The sequence below is a fragment of the Fringilla coelebs genome (assembly GCF_963513975.1).
Source record: "Fringilla coelebs genome assembly, chromosome: 14".
Lineage (NCBI taxonomy): Eukaryota > Metazoa > Chordata > Aves > Passeriformes > Fringillidae > Fringilla > Fringilla coelebs.
The window spans coordinates 12,850,120-12,866,658 of NC_140040.1; the positions used below are offsets into that span (position 1 = coordinate 12,850,120).

Sequence of the window (16,539 nt, forward strand, 5' to 3'; positions counted from 1 at the left end):
CGAGAAATCCTTCCTCTGACTCTGAACAGGGTGGTACAAGCAGGCTTTAGCTCCTGTCAGTAACAGCACAAGTGATGTTGTGGGCGTTGCAATCCTTTAGAAATTGCCACCGCGTTGCTCTGTGATCCAGGGCCCGGTGCCTGGGCTGGGGTTGGCCCATGCTCTCTGTGCAGGCAGTGGGGTGGCACAGCACTGCCAACAGTGCTGGGCACAGGAAAGTGCCCACCAGAAAGCCCTGGGATTGTCACCCCTCATGCCTGAGGTGCCTGGCTTCAGTCATGGCTGAGAGCAGCTGGTGTGCTCCCCTCCTCAGAGACACCTGCCAGGCATGGAGACAAAGGGGGCAGCCCCAGAGCGAGCCTGGGCTGTGCCCTGCCTGTCCTGCCAGCTGTCTGAGGATGCTTTGTTTTGTTTTTATTCCTGGAAATAAGGAGTGCCTATTTTCTCCAGAAAAGATTTTTAAAAATAAATGGATAACTCAAAGGAGAATCCTCATGGGCACTGTACTTGGGACACTTCTATAAAAATGGAGAGCAGTGTAGTTTTTTTACTCAGTCATTTATACTGCCATGACCCTTCCCCCCTGGAAAGTGGTTTTTTTCCTGTTTTCTTCATGACATGACTTCTTTCCTTTTCAAATTCATGTCTCTGTTTCAATAACATCAAAGATGGATCTAGATGGTAAAAATTGCAGCCCCTGGCCATAGGGAAAATCCCAGTGACTTCAGACTGAAGAGCACTGAGGCTCCTGACACACACCGTGGCACATTGACAGCAGTTTTGTTGTGAAACCCTGACATGTCCTATATGGGTTTTCCTTCAGCTGTTTGCTTCCCGCATTTCTAGCATTTCACATGTCCCTAGTAATTATCTTCCTTTCTGAGAAATTGTATGTTTTTTCCTGCCATCCATTAGCATGAAGTTTATTGAGTGGTTGGGGATTAGTCACTGCTCTCTCTGGGGGCTGAAGTGCTGATGCTGGAACAATGTATAAGGAATTCTCCCCCAAGAATGTTGTGCCTCCCTCCTCCTCTGCACCACCTGGGGATGAAGAACAGAGGCTGAGTAGGCCCCCCTGCCTGCTGGCTTGGGGGGTGCTGGTCTTTACAGTCCACCTTGGAGAGATACCTGGGTGCAGACTATAAACTTTGCCACTGGCTTAAGGGGTTGGAGTTTCAGACACCAGCACTGCTTTACAAACGCAAACATGCCCAAGAGCACTGCCCCTCACCTGTGGTGCTGGAGGCACAGCAAGGGGTGGGAAGCCCATGGCAAGGGCAGTTTCCCATAGGAGTGTCAGGGAAGTGACAGGGATGGCAGCAGCATTGTTGTGGGACAGCCATACTCCACCTTCCTGTGCTGGTCTTCCTCCATCAGACCTCTCACCTGCACCATGGAGCAGTCTCTGGGATGCTCTATCTGCAGCCTTCCCATTGCTCCAGCTGCTGGCCAGAGTTGCAGGGGAGGGAGCAGAGCTCCATGACAGGTGATCTCTGTTCCTGAGGAGGGTTGCAGTGGCAGTGCAGTGTGGCCATGACTTTGGAGCCCTGAGATTTATTTTGAATGTGTATCACTTGTGGGTGTTACACTTAGTAAATTCCTGTACAGTGCGTCATGGCTTGTCCACAGGTGAGAAAGTGAAAAGGTAATTTTATTCTCATGGCTCTACCATTAACAATTTTAGAAATAAAAACCATCATATAATAGAAATGTGACTCTCTGGAAATGTGAATCCTAAGCTGTTTGTCTGTAATGACTAAATGCTTAATCAGCTCAATGCACACCGGAATCCTGGGTAATAAAAGTAGGGGCTGTGCAAGCTTTGTTATGTATTCTGCAATACTGCAGTGATTCCCAGCTTCCTGTGAAGATCACCAGGCCAGTCCCAGCACCAGGCATGTCACAGAAACTGTCTCAAGTTCCCACCTCACCCTCTGCAGTGCCAGTGGGTGCTGGAGCTGTGAGTAGGCCTGGCTGTGTTTATTCACTTCAGCATTTGAATGCAATTACAAAGATGTTGTGTGTCCAGCCAGCTTGGTCCATGGCAGCATTTGGTTTGTCTTTAAGAGGTGGTGAAGATGTATTTGATGCCTGTGCATGATGCAACACGGCCATCTAGAACAAAAGCCTGTGTTACAATTACTTTGTAAAGTCATTCTGCATTTGTGTGTCTACCAGAAGCACTTATGCTTGAATGCAGTGTTTGATTTTTTTTCAGCTACTCTAAATAGATCATCTTTACAGACCACAATAAAATGTTTGTGTAATGCTTAACTGTACATTAAGTAAAATCCTGCATTAGAATATCCCTGTATTATTTCTACTGGGTAAATAAAAGCATAAAGACAAGTATCCCCACAATTCCCATTACCACATTCAGCACTTAGTTACATTAGAAAAATGAGGCATTGTTCTGCCAACTTTTGTTTCCCTCCATTTGTGCTACTTACCACTTATGAATCCAGCAGGCCGACCCATGCAGCAATTATTTCTGAAATCCAGCTATCATGGCACACGTGGGTACCACAGCACAGCTACTGCCAGGGCTCCATGGCTAGCACTGGTCTCCTGTGCTCATGTCTAGAGCATTATTGGGCTGAGCTTGTGTATAACTAATGGCATTTGGAAGGTGTAGGTGTTATGTTGTCTGCTGAAGCATGATTTGTATTGCATTAAAGCATCCTGGTGGTTTTAAACAGGCTAAAGGGGATTTTCAGCTGTGGTCAATTACTGGGCTGCTGCACTAACAGTGTGCAGGGTATTTGGGTACTCACAGGAGCCTGTACTGTACTGACACCTTGCCCAGGCCTCTGCAGACCAGCTGAAGCAGTTTGTGTTTGTTTGGGACTGTTGCAGGTTTATGAGTATATTACAAAGTTTCTTTTTATACCCTTCTGCTCAACTGTCCTGTGCTTTGCTCCAGGAGGTGTGCAAGGTGAGCGTATATTCTCCTCTTCCTCCTGAGACTGAGCACTTGGACTGCACCTTCACTGCTGCATAAATTGGCAGAGCTGGACGTGCTCCCTTCCCCACCCTCCAGGCAGCACGAGGGCAGGGGGCAAGGCCAGCCACTGCTGTTCGACTCCAGACCACGGCATCTGCTTTACACAGGGGACGGGGGCAGGAACCAAGGTTCAAAGCTGCCTCTGCTTGTATGGAGAAATCAATATTTAGCCATAAAACCAGGAGAGGCATGTTTAGGAATCACAGCCTGAGTGAAAGGGTTCCAGTATTGTCATAGAAGATAAAACAAGAGGAAAACATTTTGAATTTACTCTTTGTGTATTGAGGCCTTTTATTATTCATCAGTAAGTAAATATAAGCTAAGGGAGTGATTTGTTTCTAACAAGCTTATAAAATACTAGAGTCATTTGTGAGTTTATTGGAGTGCTGATTATAAACATTCCCTCATGCACACTCCTTTGTGTCAAATTAACATTCAAAATACAAATATTGTATCTTTGAATATTTTTGTAATCTCTTCTCAAGTATTTGAAATCTTCGATGAGAGACGATTGATGATGTTACGTGAAAAGTAGCTGAGTGCTCTGTCACAGTTTTGGACATATTTTTCATTTCTTTGGCATTTGCTTTGCTCATGCTGTTTCTTTGAATTGCCTGCTTCATGCTCTAGCATTTGGATTTTGATACAATGCATAATTGATGCTCATCTAGCTGCAAAGATTCAACTGTTGTGCATGCCACGCTGTCTGCATGCCTCTTCCTGGGATGTGCCCCACAGCCTGCCAGGGCCAGTGCCCAGCAGAGGAGTGGCCAGCCACACTGGGGCTGGTGGCCTTGGCACTGCTCCCTGTAGCTGCTGGGGCAGTTCAGGCACATGGGTGGCACCAGGGCATCCCAGGTCTCCCAAAGTACTCCCTTGTGAAGCCAGACTTTTCTGATCACACCTCAGGTGGGATTAAAAAGAAAGCCCTGTTTTTGCACTTCCTGTTGTGCAGCAATGCATTTTCTGTTGGCAACCATAAGGAAGAGAAATGTAAAGAGCACTCATCCCATGGACCATTGCTTTAGACCATTCCTCTGTAGGCAGTTTTCCAAAAGCATAGGCTGTGTGGGGAGGGCATCCCAAGGCCTTTTCAGGTGCCGCTGGTTGAGACTAACAAGCTTTAGGACACAGATCTTGGCAGCCCTTCTTGCCTCTGTGGCTACAGACTTGCACTTCACCCTCTCAATACAGCAGGTCTATTTGCAGTTCAGTGGGACAGACCTTTTATTTTACAATTTTGTTTTCCCACATTCTCACTAAAACATTCCCCGTATTATTGGTGCCCAAACTCTTTTCCTATCAGCATATACCTTGTTTTTATTAAGCAGAGGAAAATCCTGCAAGGGTGGGTCTTAGGCTAACATTATTAGTGGCTGCCATTTAAAAAGTCAATTTTTGCCTACAGGCAAAGTATTGTTATCAGAGTTCATACCTATTTTGCATATATACAATTGTATCTTCCCTACCTCTCTGGGGTGATAGGAGCAAATGCCGACTTCTTAATGCTGATTGTTGAATCTGAGGTTAAAATAAGAACTCACAAAATAAAAAAAAGGACAAAATGATGGGTAGCAGGTCTCTGACAGAGATAAACCTTTTTGGTTGAAGCAGGAACTCCATGATGGCTTGATTAAGAATCTTGTTTTGTTTGAGGGCCCAGCTGAAAAGCAGCTTGATCTTTCCTCTCATTTTTCATTATTCCTTCATCATAACTTTTGCAGGGCTGTAGAATATGGTTCTTCTCATGTGGACTTATTAGGTGGACACCCCTAAGTCTCTTTCAAGTTCAATGATTGCACATCAGGCCTTTCTCTGCAGCAATCCGAAAACACCTTTGGATCTTTCCAAGTCATCTCAGCCGCATCTGCATGGCTCCAGTCTGTACTGTGCCCACCCTGAAAGCACCATCCTGCTGGGAACATCTTGGTGCTTCATTTTGGGCAGAAGCCTGGGGCTCTGCATTTTTAGCTTTTTTCAATTTAATTTAATTTTATTTTTAAATGTAACTTCTGAGAATGAGAGGAGTTGCAGAGAGCCCAGGAAACCTTACAATGCCAAGAGCATGAGATCTAGGTGAGTTTTAGCAAAAATAGCTCTGTAGGACTCCTGCTGTTAATGAGCCATCAGAGCCTTCTGAATGTCCTTGTGTTTCGATACTGTGGCATGGTCACACTTTCAGGTGGCTGCTTCAGCTCCACTGTAGGATTGGCTCTTCCAGATCCCTTTATTTAACCAAAAATACAGTTTTTCCTTATCTTTTACACTATGTTTTCTGTCACAGACCACATGTTCTGCAGAGTATGTCTAGAGTGTGTTTGCACATGGCTTTCCTCAATGGATTAAAAAGCTAATGACATATAAAATGAAGAAAATGTGTTTCTCAAAAAAACCAAAAAAACAAACTGGCCATGTTGTGCTCTGACAGAGTATCTGCCGACAGCCATATATGCTTGACCAAGCTACTCACATAGTAAAATAGAAAGGAATTTGTTTACAAAGGCAGAAACCAAAGTCCTCTGAGTTTAGCATCCCAGAAGTAGGTTCTGCCCATGTGTCCCTGCCACTGGTGCCCCTCCCAGCTCTACAGGATGTGTGTGCTGGCCCTGAGCTCTCCTTCTGTTCAGAGCTCAGGGCAACTGCTTCAGCACTGCTTGTCCAGCTCCAGATCATCATGAAGTGTGCAAGCTGGCTGGCTCATGTGCAGGACAAAGAACACATGTAAAGGCAGTATGAGTTTGATCAAAGGATTTATGCATTGCAGTCCATGTTTGTATGTTAGATGAGACACTAACAGAGTCACTTTACAGTCTGTGTTATGTAGAGCCCTCGCTCAGCTGTGAGATCTCTTCCAGAAAGTCACTAGGTTGCAGTTTGTCTTCTTATTCAAGATGAAGCTGGCCAGAGGGTTTGATTTCCACCTGGACTGTGGAGGGTGAATCAAGCAAATTCCACCAACATCAATGGGAGATGCTCTGTACATTTCCTTGTGCATAATCCCATAGTACAAGAATATATGTCTCCATAATGAAGAGATGCTTAAGATATTTTCTTGTTTTCATGCAGATTCTTCTTTTTGACTGCTTTAAGGAATATCATGTGTTACTGCACCCTAGGATTCCTGATTTAAAATATGTCTCATAGGGGAGGTTCATTATTTTGGGCATATTTGCACTTAACGAGCTCTGAGGGATATTTGGGCCATGCAAAATCAGTTACCTGTCTTAGCCAGCCAGGCCTTATTTAGTCACCATTGGGTTTCTGTGTTTGCAGTGGCATTTTGCCATCCCCAATAACTGGTCTGTGTCCCTGAGCTCCTGGGGAGAAGGAGGAAGGAGGCACATCGGTAGGGGTGGGGGACAGGAGCCTCTCTGGGGCTGGGCTGTGACATGAGTTCAACCCTCAGATGAACAAGTAGGCTCTGGTGCAGTTGTGCTGAGTGCTCATGTCAAGATAGCTGGGTAAGCATCATTTTTATTTTCCAAGAAAAAGCTGAGAGGTATTTCTGGGTTTTTTTCTTGTCCGTAGGTATTTCAGAGAAATTTGGTCTTTAAGTTGATGACAATGCCTTAAGAGATTGCTTTTTAACCAGAGACTTTTCCCTAGGAATACTGTTTCTTAATAAGGCAACAAAAATAATACATATTTAAAAGAAATGCATTTATTTGAGTAAGTGGTGCAAATTGCCCTAGCATTATGGGGGTGCAGCATTTGGCCAGTCTCTGAATGTTAAGTGATGTGCCACAAAAATGATGCTCATGGTTGGTTTCCAATTGCATTTTTAACTCTGTGCCCACTGCACCATTTCCCAGATATCTATACTAATGTAATCTTTAATTAGACCGTAGCTGATACTGCTGTAAAGTTTACATTGCTGGATACATACTTTCATGTTTATGCAGAATATGCAATATCAGAATAAGGCCCCTTATGCCAATGCACCTGTACTCACTCAAGAGGCATTGCACCAATGCAGGGATAATAAAATATTTCCTTGCTGATGGAAATAAAAGTCTACTCTCCCACTGAAAAAAAAAAAATTAAAATTTGACATTTATTATGTTTTGATGCCTGAAAGAACCTTCAGTGTTTCTCAGTTAAATTGTACCTTTAGGTGGGGTTTTTTTAGGAGTTTTATTTCTATTTCTCCTTTTACCGGTTTTTCTGCTTCCCTGATGCCATCATGGGAACTGTTTATGCTTTCTCTTACTCCATGCATTGCTGAGTGTAGTTGACAACAACTGGCTTGTAGCCTGTCATGTTAATTATATACTATTAGAGAGCACTAATCTGATGATTATTTACACGATAGATTTAAAGTCTATCATGTCAATGCGTGCCTGGGAAACGGCAATGTGAAGATCAGTGACACGCATCAGTGGGAGTTGGTGTTTTAACAAACTCCGTGTGCCGTCCCAGGTGTGCTGGGTTAGCTCAGGGGGCTGCTCACCCTGCCCTGCACCCCCAGCTCAGGAACCTCTGAGCCCTCAGAAATGCACCCTGCAACAAGGCAAATGCCTTTTGAGCAGTGGCTGTGGGATGCAGCTGCCATCCTGCACCCAGCCAGGGGACGCTTTGCCTTTGGCACCTCGTGGCTGCCAGGTCCTGGCAGCTCTGGGGGCCTCTCTGTGGCCACAGTCACTGCCTGTTGGCACTGCAGCAGGCACGGGGGGGATGTGCTGGGGAGGGGGCACCTCACAGCTCTGGGGGCCTGCTGCTGAGGCTGGGGACTGTGCCAGGCCTGTAAAAGGAGTAAAAAAGGGCTTTACACCTATTTAAAGTAGGTTTAAAGCTTTGCATGTTTTTAAAGCATTGGCATATTCCAGTGGGATGTTTAATAAGAGTATAATGAAGTTTTAATTTTAATTTTTAATTTCACAAGAAGAATAGATGCCAAGTAGATGCTAGTTATTGCTGTTTGTCTGTACTGAGCTCTTCTATGTGATATTGTCAATAGCATGAGAGGATGAATGTGTTCCTGCTGTGCAGCAGTACAGAGAGCTGCTCCCAGGGAGGAGAGCAGGAGCAATAAGGTGTATTTAGTTTTCAGCAATACGATGGCATGAGGGAGGATAGTGCAGGGAATAGGCTGGGTGGCCATGGATTCAGGGCTGTGTTACTTCAGTTTCTTCAGGTATTGACATTAAACTTGAAATAACACAACTGTGAGTATTTAAAAACATTGAAGTATGTTACTTGAGTTGAATTGTGTGGGAATGAGGTGTTCTTACTAAACTCTAGTTATTCCTAGAGGTTCCTTAGTCTGGATAAAGCTAGTTCTGTGTGTGTGGTTGTATGGACTTGCACACTCAAAGAGAGCATATGTTTTTTTTCCTGTATGGGTTTTACATTTCCATTTTTCCATGGAAGCTAGTAGAGTTATTCCTTAATCAATTATCGTGAAGGAGCAGTCAGACCTATCAGGCTTCAGTCCACAAAAAGTTTTAATATAGGCTATTAAAAAAATGCATCTTCAGAGAAAGGCTGATAAAGTGTGAAGTTATTGTGCTGAAGTATTGTGTGCACTTCTATAAATTATGTTTATGCAGTTTCCCAGATTAATATCTAAATCTAAAATAAAGCTTTGCAGGCAGGCCCCTCTGGGGATCTGCAGACAGAGATAGATTATGCACAACTCCATGAACTCCTTTGAACTTTCAGATTTTATTTTTCTTGTAAACTGAAAATTAAGTTGATGAAGCTGGGCCTGGCAGCCCCATCCCGTGTGTGTGAGGCTCAGCCTTCCCCTCAGGAGCAGTGGGAGCACACAGCCTGCAGCCAGGAGCAGGGCAGGGGCTCTGGAGCAGCACAGGAACTCGCAGTCAGGAGGAAACTCCCTTCAATCTCATCCCCAGTCCCTCTGGGACCATGCTTCTTTTTGATGGTCATTTTAATATTGCAGTGTACTGACATATACTGGAGGCAGTGAACTTACAAGCTACCCTATAAATAATTTGGCATCTAATTCTGCATATTTTGAGCTCGAGGCCCCCTAAGATGATGAAAGAGTTTAAAGCCTGTTGTGTGGTTAGGCTAATTTAGCATGGAAAAGAATACCTTTTTGAGCCTGAAGAAGTACATCACAAGTTACCCTGGAGTTTGTTACCAGGAATCCAGAGGAACTTCCTCTAGGACCAGCAAGTCCTGTGGCTTCTGTCTCCTAATATAGTCCCTGATTTCCTTAATCCCAGTTCCCCAGAGAGTCTCCCCACCTGCCTTTTGTGCTGATAAACCCTTTTCTGGGCTGCCCATCCTTTGGAAAACTTATGACAAACAGACCTGATTTTAATGAGTCTTATCCATAGGCAAATATAAGGAAAACCAACAAAATTACATATCAATGCATGTTGGCAACTCTGTATTTTTGCTGGTATTCCTTACATAGTTTCTAGAAAAATCCAAGCCCCCATGTTATCATTTTTCATTAAAGTGATGTTTCTAACCACAGTGGACAGCTCTCATATCCCTTGAAAACTTATAATAGTAAAATTGTCATAAGGATGAAGCAGAAATGCAAGATTTTATTAAACAATCTTCAGCTCATAAAAGACATCAGTGTTGTGCCATTCTAGATCATATAAATATATTTCAAAGCAGAATCATATTTCAGCAGAGAGATAAAGCACAAAAGAATATGATTAGTGGATACCAACATAAAATATTAAACCATCCAAGAAGGGGTGTAGGTGTATGTTTATCCACACAGGCAATTCGGGGGCTGAGAGCAAGGCAACATTTTGCCAATATATCAGTGGAGCCATGAGCACAGATATCCATGGCATTGTGTGTGTGTGTTGTGCAGTGGCAGGGGGGTTTGGCATGGTTCTCACAGCGCAGAGCTGGGTGTTTCCACACGGCCACTGAAACCGCTGGGGAAACATGATGGGCGTCTTTAGTCTGGCAGAGTCGTCAAAGGGAGATACGAGCTCTACCTGGATAAATAAATAAGTATAAATAGTTTTCTTTCTGATATGTGACCAGATTATTTTCCAGTTGATTTCCAGCCAAGGTCCCAAGGGGGCCACAGATCAAAAAAAGATAAGGGTCAGTTACAAGGTTGAGCTCATTCGGTGTTGCCATAGTAACTGACCTCCAGCATCCCTGGGAGGACGGCACCCAGCTCCCCAGGTGACATTTCTGTTGCCACGCCATCAATCCGCTGCCTTTCACCGCCCGGGCTGCCTAATGGCCGTGCTGCAGAGCGCCGGTGCCGCTGGCCGTGCCGGGCCCGAGCGCGGGCTCTCCTTGGCCCCGTGCTGCCCCCGGCAAGGGAGCGCCCGGCCGCGCCCTCCGGGACCAATTACAAAAATGCGGCGGAGCAGCGGGGCCCAAATGGGTTGTGTAGCAGGTCATGGGTTTAGGCACAGTGGTGAGGAGGCAGTGTGACTGTACAGCAGACATCGTCTTCATCCAATTGACCATCTGCAAATTTGCCATCCCCTTGCAGCAGTTGCAGCGTGTCCTCAGACCTTGGTTTTACTTCCGTCCTTGGATTGTTTTTAATGAAATCCAGTGGTGGAGTGGTGCAAAGCAGATGAGGGATCAAAGGGGTTCTCTGCAGGCTTTGTGTTTGAGGGGGGTGTCCATCACTGCTATCCTACCCTGGTTCCAGCCCCTTGCTCCTTCACAGCCACATGGAAAAAATTGCTGGGAAAGCTCCTTTTCTTACATTATAAATTTTTCCCTTTGATTTCTTATTTACTGGGAAATGAATTGCATAAACAGAATAGTTCCATGCAGTTTTCATTTTATTTCCCCGTGTTCATTCCAATTTCTATTTATTTCTACCATAATTAGAGCACACGGCCCATTTAATTCTACCAAATTTATGATCTAATGGACAGAAGAAGGTTCTCTGTGAACACAGTATATTAATGCTTTGTTACACTGAATCACAGTATTTCAAAGTTCATTAAAAGCACGGTTAACTCATGGATGTGAACATCTGAGCACAGGGAAGAAATTCCCTTTTATTGGCTTAATTTGCTGCAGTAGAGAAGAAATATACTGGTCTGGAAAGCTAAAGTGTGGGATGTCCATGTTGTTGTCAGCAATAAGCATCAGATTGTCTTTCATGATCTCTCAAATTAGGACTATTGCAGTTATTCCATAAGGGAAAATTTTTGCTTTATTAAATCAAGTAGAAGAGAGAAGTTTTAACTAAAAGACAATGCTGTCTTGATTTTTGGTGTTCAAATCTTCTACTTGTTGGTATAATGTGTCAGTCCACGACAGTGTTAACGTGTACTTTCACATTGCCATTAATATAGTTATAATTAGAAATGCAGCTGATACAGTAAATGGGTTTAATACAGCATTATTAATTATACTGCATCCTCGCCAGGAGGCTGCTGGTGTCGGTTCTCTTAGAGGCTTAGAGACTCATTGTAATATGTATTAAATGCACATTGCTGCAGCAGAAATAGCTTTATGGAGAAGCGTATTCCCACTCTAAAATGGTCAGGATGGCAGTGTAAGTGCTACTAAACACCCTATCAACATATTTAAAACTATCCTGGAAAGGCACCCGGACTTGGGAACAATGAGTGACGTGCTCTGCCGCCGCGGTTCAGCTGGGTCTGCGCAGCCCACTAATCCTCACTAACAGGCAGTAAATTATGTACCTCCAAATTTATACAAACGCCTGCCTTTGACATCAGCGGGCACCACCCAGGTTTCACCTTCAGGATTCAGATAATCAGCTCTCATTCCTACTGGCTTCCCTCAAGACCAGTATGGAAATAAGTATGTGTCTGCCAGGGATCAAATGCTTTTGGAGACAAAAGTAGGTACTGAAAACATTACAGGATACTATCATCTCCCCATGATACTTTTACACAAAGCGCTCTGTTCCTCTTTTGGCCTGACATAGTTTCAGCCTGACAGAATCCAGCAGGCCTGCTTGTTTTAAACAAGAGCACATCCCATTATTTTTTTGAGAAATGAAGTGTAAAATTAATGCTTATTATTTTGAGCTCAGGAAAAAAAGGCAAGAAACCCAAGATCCTTGTTTGCCGTGCATTGCTTGTTTAGTGCTGTAATCATCTGATCCCTCCACAGATACGCTTATGAAGAAATGGGAGAAGATCTGGCATAACAAACTGTAAAAATCTGCATTTTATTTTACAAATGAGAGGGGCTGCATAATTCACTTGAGTTATGTAGGTGTCTCATAGATGCTTGTCATGCTAGAACAAAAAAGGGGAATAAGAATGAGGGAAATGATGATATGTTTGCTGTTGCCCAGCACCACACATTTGACTGTCACACAACATTGTCAAAAAGCCTCCTTGCATATAACTAGATGATCTTATATAATTCAAGGAAGTTATTCTCCAAAGGTGACTGAGTATCCCTATACATGTGCTGTGTTTCTGTGTAAAATAATATGCTGTAAAATGCCATAGAGGAGAGAGTGATTATAGCAGCAATTCTATCTATATCTTTGGGCATTTTCATATTTTGAATACACATGCATGAAAAGAGAAACGTTTGTCATGCTAACCATGGTACTTTTTCCCTCTTTTTTTCTTTCTGGATGGTTTTATAGACACAAGAAATACATAATGGACTCCTGTGGGAGTGGAATAAAAACCCCCACCGGTGAGGAGAAGGCCTTATAATTCAGAAGTGGATTTGCAAATCAAAAGGTCTTGCCTCGAGTGGGATAAATTTCCAGATCTGCAGGAACCCATTATGTTTTATTATTTTTCATTCTAGTTTTAGTTTGTTTGTTATGGGTTTAACTATTTAAAATACTGCAGGGATCAGCCAAGAAAATACACAATCTCTGTTACCTAATTAAACATACCAAGCTTGTAAGAATATTCTTTAAATGAAATGCTGATCATTGTTTGTTCTTCTTCTTCTTCTTTTTTTTTTTTTTTTTTTTTTTTTTTTTTTTTTTTTAGTTTTACTCAAATTATAGATATTTAGGCTGGAAAAGGAGCAGCAGTCTAGTCATCAGTATGTGCCTATCTGTATTTATGAACACATGTGCTCACACAGGACCATAGGCTGTACATGAATCACTGTTTTCCAAACACCCAGTATGCAGAGGGTAGAAAATTAATGTCAAACATGATTTCTCTGATTTATTCGTAGAAGGCATTTGTTCCATTCCCCCCAGTTCCTGCTTTGTCCTCTATGGGTTTATTGCAGCATTTGGTTGCTGTACACAGCGGTGTGGCTGGGCATGCTCAGCATGAGGCTCATGTCCCTTCCCATCTCTTCTCCCCTCTGGAGCAGGTTGCAAAATTCACACAAAGCCAGAACTTTTCAGGCAAGGGTCTAATGGGAGAATCCAGCCTTAGGCCACAGTGAGGGGAGAGAGCCTGGTTTGGAAATGTACACACTGGGGAGGGCAGCGTGCCCGCCCATGGAGGCTGCGCGAGCAGAGCATTGCAAACCTCGTCGCGTCCTAGAAATATCCCAGTCCCTGCTTGTGGCTCCCAAGGGAATTCATAGAGCTGCTGCCACGGAGCTACCAGCCCTTTCATCTTTCTGTTCCTGGCTCTTTCCTTTTCTCTTTTTATCTCCTTCCCAGCCCACCTGTTTACTTGTCCCCACGCTGCCTCCCCATTCCCCAGGCAGCTCTGGTGCAGCTCACTGTGGGCACCCGCTGCCACACGGGTTCCAGAGGCAGCACGGGCAGCTCTCCACTGTCCAAGGCCACTGTACAGGGGCCTTGGGATCCTGATAGCACCAAAGGTTTCATAGCAAACAATACTTTCCTATCTATGTTTTTCTATTCCTTTAAAGATAGAAAAAGCTAATTTGAAGCAACTGTAAGTAAAGACTGTGCTTGTGAAGGCTCACATTATTTGTAAGAGCCAAATGTATTTGGCAAGGATTAGTCAATGGGATAATGTAGTAATTTTTTAGTAGTCTTGGAACTAAAAATTAATGGTCATTGATATTTAAGGATGTAAAAATAAAGATGACTTTAGAATAAATGAAAGAATTTATTTCGTTTTTAAAATATGTTTTCATGAAAAGTTCATGTGCTGCCACAGTGAAGGAAAGAGACATTTTCAGGGAGTTATTTGCAGAAACCAGCCACAGTATTAAAACCTTCTAGGTAGTTTCTGATTTTTTTAAACCATATGTTATGTTTTCTAAAATTCTGCAAATCCCTCCCACCCTTCAAGAAAACCAAAGCATTGTTTACTTTTATATGTGAAAATTGCTTTAATATGATTTCAGTACCTCAAAAAAAAAAGCTCAACTGCACCCAGAACCACAAACTTCAGTAAACAGAGAGGCAAATCATCTTAAAAAAGTGGTAGGCTTGAACCAAGGGTAATAATTATTGCTATTTCACTGAGTTCAGTTAGAATATAGACACATCTAAAATGGGCCCTCTGTATTCAATACTTAAGATATATGGCAAGGAAATTCTACTACCAAATTACATTTAAATACCTTTAGTGGTTTCTCTACACCTTGTAAAAATACAAGATATACAAAAAAATTTACACTGATGCTCTGCTCTCAGCTCCTGCAATTCTCCAACACTTCCTTCCTTTCCAGTATGTTTGCAGCGTACTCTGAGGTGAAGACATCACTTCAGCCCTCTGTCAGCGCTGGTGGCTGAATTCACGCTATTAAAGTACTTTGAAATGCTGTTTGACTCTTTAATCCCTGCACCCAGGGCAGGGCTGCTGTCCCTTTGTGGCAGGGCTGTTGGGAGCCCACGTTGGATGGAGCGCAGCCGGGGTGTGGGGGCTGCAGCCCTGAGCGCCCGCGGCTCCTCCTGCTCTGGGGCTGGGGCTGGGGGTCCTGGGGGCCCTGTGCCCGGCACAGCCCTTCCCTGCCGGCTGCTGCTGCCTCCCCGACGCTAATCTGCTGTGTCACTAACAAGTTGTATCATTTGAACCTTGCAGAGGAAGGCATCAATCATGAGTGCAAGCTGTGTAACCAGATGTTTGACTCTCCGGCAAAGCTCCTGTGTCACCTGATTGAGCACAGCTTTGAGGGGATGGGAGGCACATTCAAATGCCCTGTTTGTTTCACAGGTAAGACAGGGAGGCCAAGACAAGCCTCAGCGTGCATGGCTAGATCCAGAAATGACACTCGGGGGATTTGTAAAATACTGTATTCCTTTCCCTGGGAAAAAGAAATACTGTGCTTGGAAATGTTCAAATATCCTCTGTCTGGAGCTGGGGCTCGCTCTGCCGAGCAGCTCTGTGGCATCTGACACCGAGCAGCACTGCCACATCCAGCAGGCTCTGCATGGCCCCCACGCCTCCAAACATTTACATTTTGCCTTGTGGCTCACAGGTGCTGTGTTTCCAAGGGCAGGACTTGCAAAGGCTGGACCTGCTCTTGCAAGCCCTAATGCACCTGAGCAAGGACTCTTTAAAGGCCAGGTGGTTCATGGTCTGCTCGCAGTGCTGAGTAAAGGGCAGTAAAGGTTTGATAAGACCAAATTGTACAACTCCATGGTTTTGCCAGCTGCTCTCTCAGAGGTTTTTTTTAAACCCAGTTTTCTTACAATGGTACATTTCTAAATTCTGTCTGAGAGCCTGCTAGGTATTCCTTCTCTGTAGATCATTTAAGCTGTCTCATCAGTGCAAATGATCATGGGTGATTCTTGCTTTTCCAGGATCTGCAGGGTGCATGCTAAAGGCTGCCTTTTATACTCTCTTCAACACAGTAGTTAACATCTGCATTTCCAATCTGTGTGAGAGATAAGGATCGTGTAGGTGTCACTGTGGGCCTGCTGTCAGTAAAGGGGCATGGCAGCACCTGCTATTCCTTTAACTTTGGTGGGAATAAGGTGAACCTACATTCTTTAGGGTTTGACCCACCATTTGAGAAACTGCTTTTTGTGAGCTTGGAGTTAATATATCCTTTCTGAAATGTGCTGTAAAAAATTTTGGATGCATTTGTTAAATTCTGCTGAAGAAGCCATTTTCACATACTGATGACCATTAATGTAAAGTGACACAAAAATTAAATCAAATATATATATATATATATTTTAGCCAGCTAAAGCTATGGTTCAATATGTTCCACTTCAAAATTTCCCTCAGTAAAATCAGAATAATTGTCAATCCAGAATCATAATGCAGATGCTGTGATATTTGTGATGTTAAAAAATAATCTTTTTCTTTTATACTGAATGGACAATCTATTTTAAAAAATCTAAAAATTGTGGCAAGCCTGACCTTTCAGATTCACATTTCTGCCAGAAATGCTGTTCTGGGCCACGTGTCTTCCAGACCAGCCATCAAGACTTCTCCTGGCCCAGTTGTCCTGCATTAAAAATGCATCTGATGCACCTGCCATGGGCCCAGGGCTCCCCATGGGAGCAGTGACGTCCTCTCTTTGGTCTGATGGCTGAGCTCTTCCAGTTACCTGTGGACAGTGTTAGCTTTATGTGAAATATCAAAAATCCATACAGGATGTAAAGTCTGTTAGAAGTAAGCTGACTGTCAGCCTGGAGACTCTAAATTGACTACTTGTAAGGAAATTCTGCTGAACCAAGTGTTTCAGCACTTCTCTGGCAGATATCCTTGGACCTTTTACAG

General features: G+C 43.7%; 1 protein-coding gene across 4 annotated transcripts in view; it reads left to right on the top strand.

Moving 5' to 3' along the window:
- The window catches only part of ZNF423 (zinc finger protein 423), a 224,111-nt gene that overhangs the window by 186,046 nt on the left and 21,526 nt on the right, over positions 1–16,539 (top strand). For all 4 annotated transcript variants that reach the window (XM_084214896.1, XM_084214897.1, XM_084214898.1 and 1 more), the window contains one exon: positions 14,890–15,021. In XM_084214896.1, the coding sequence (XP_084071022.1) occupies positions 14,890–15,021 (132 nt within the window). The remainder of the gene's footprint in view (positions 1–14,889; positions 15,022–16,539) is intronic.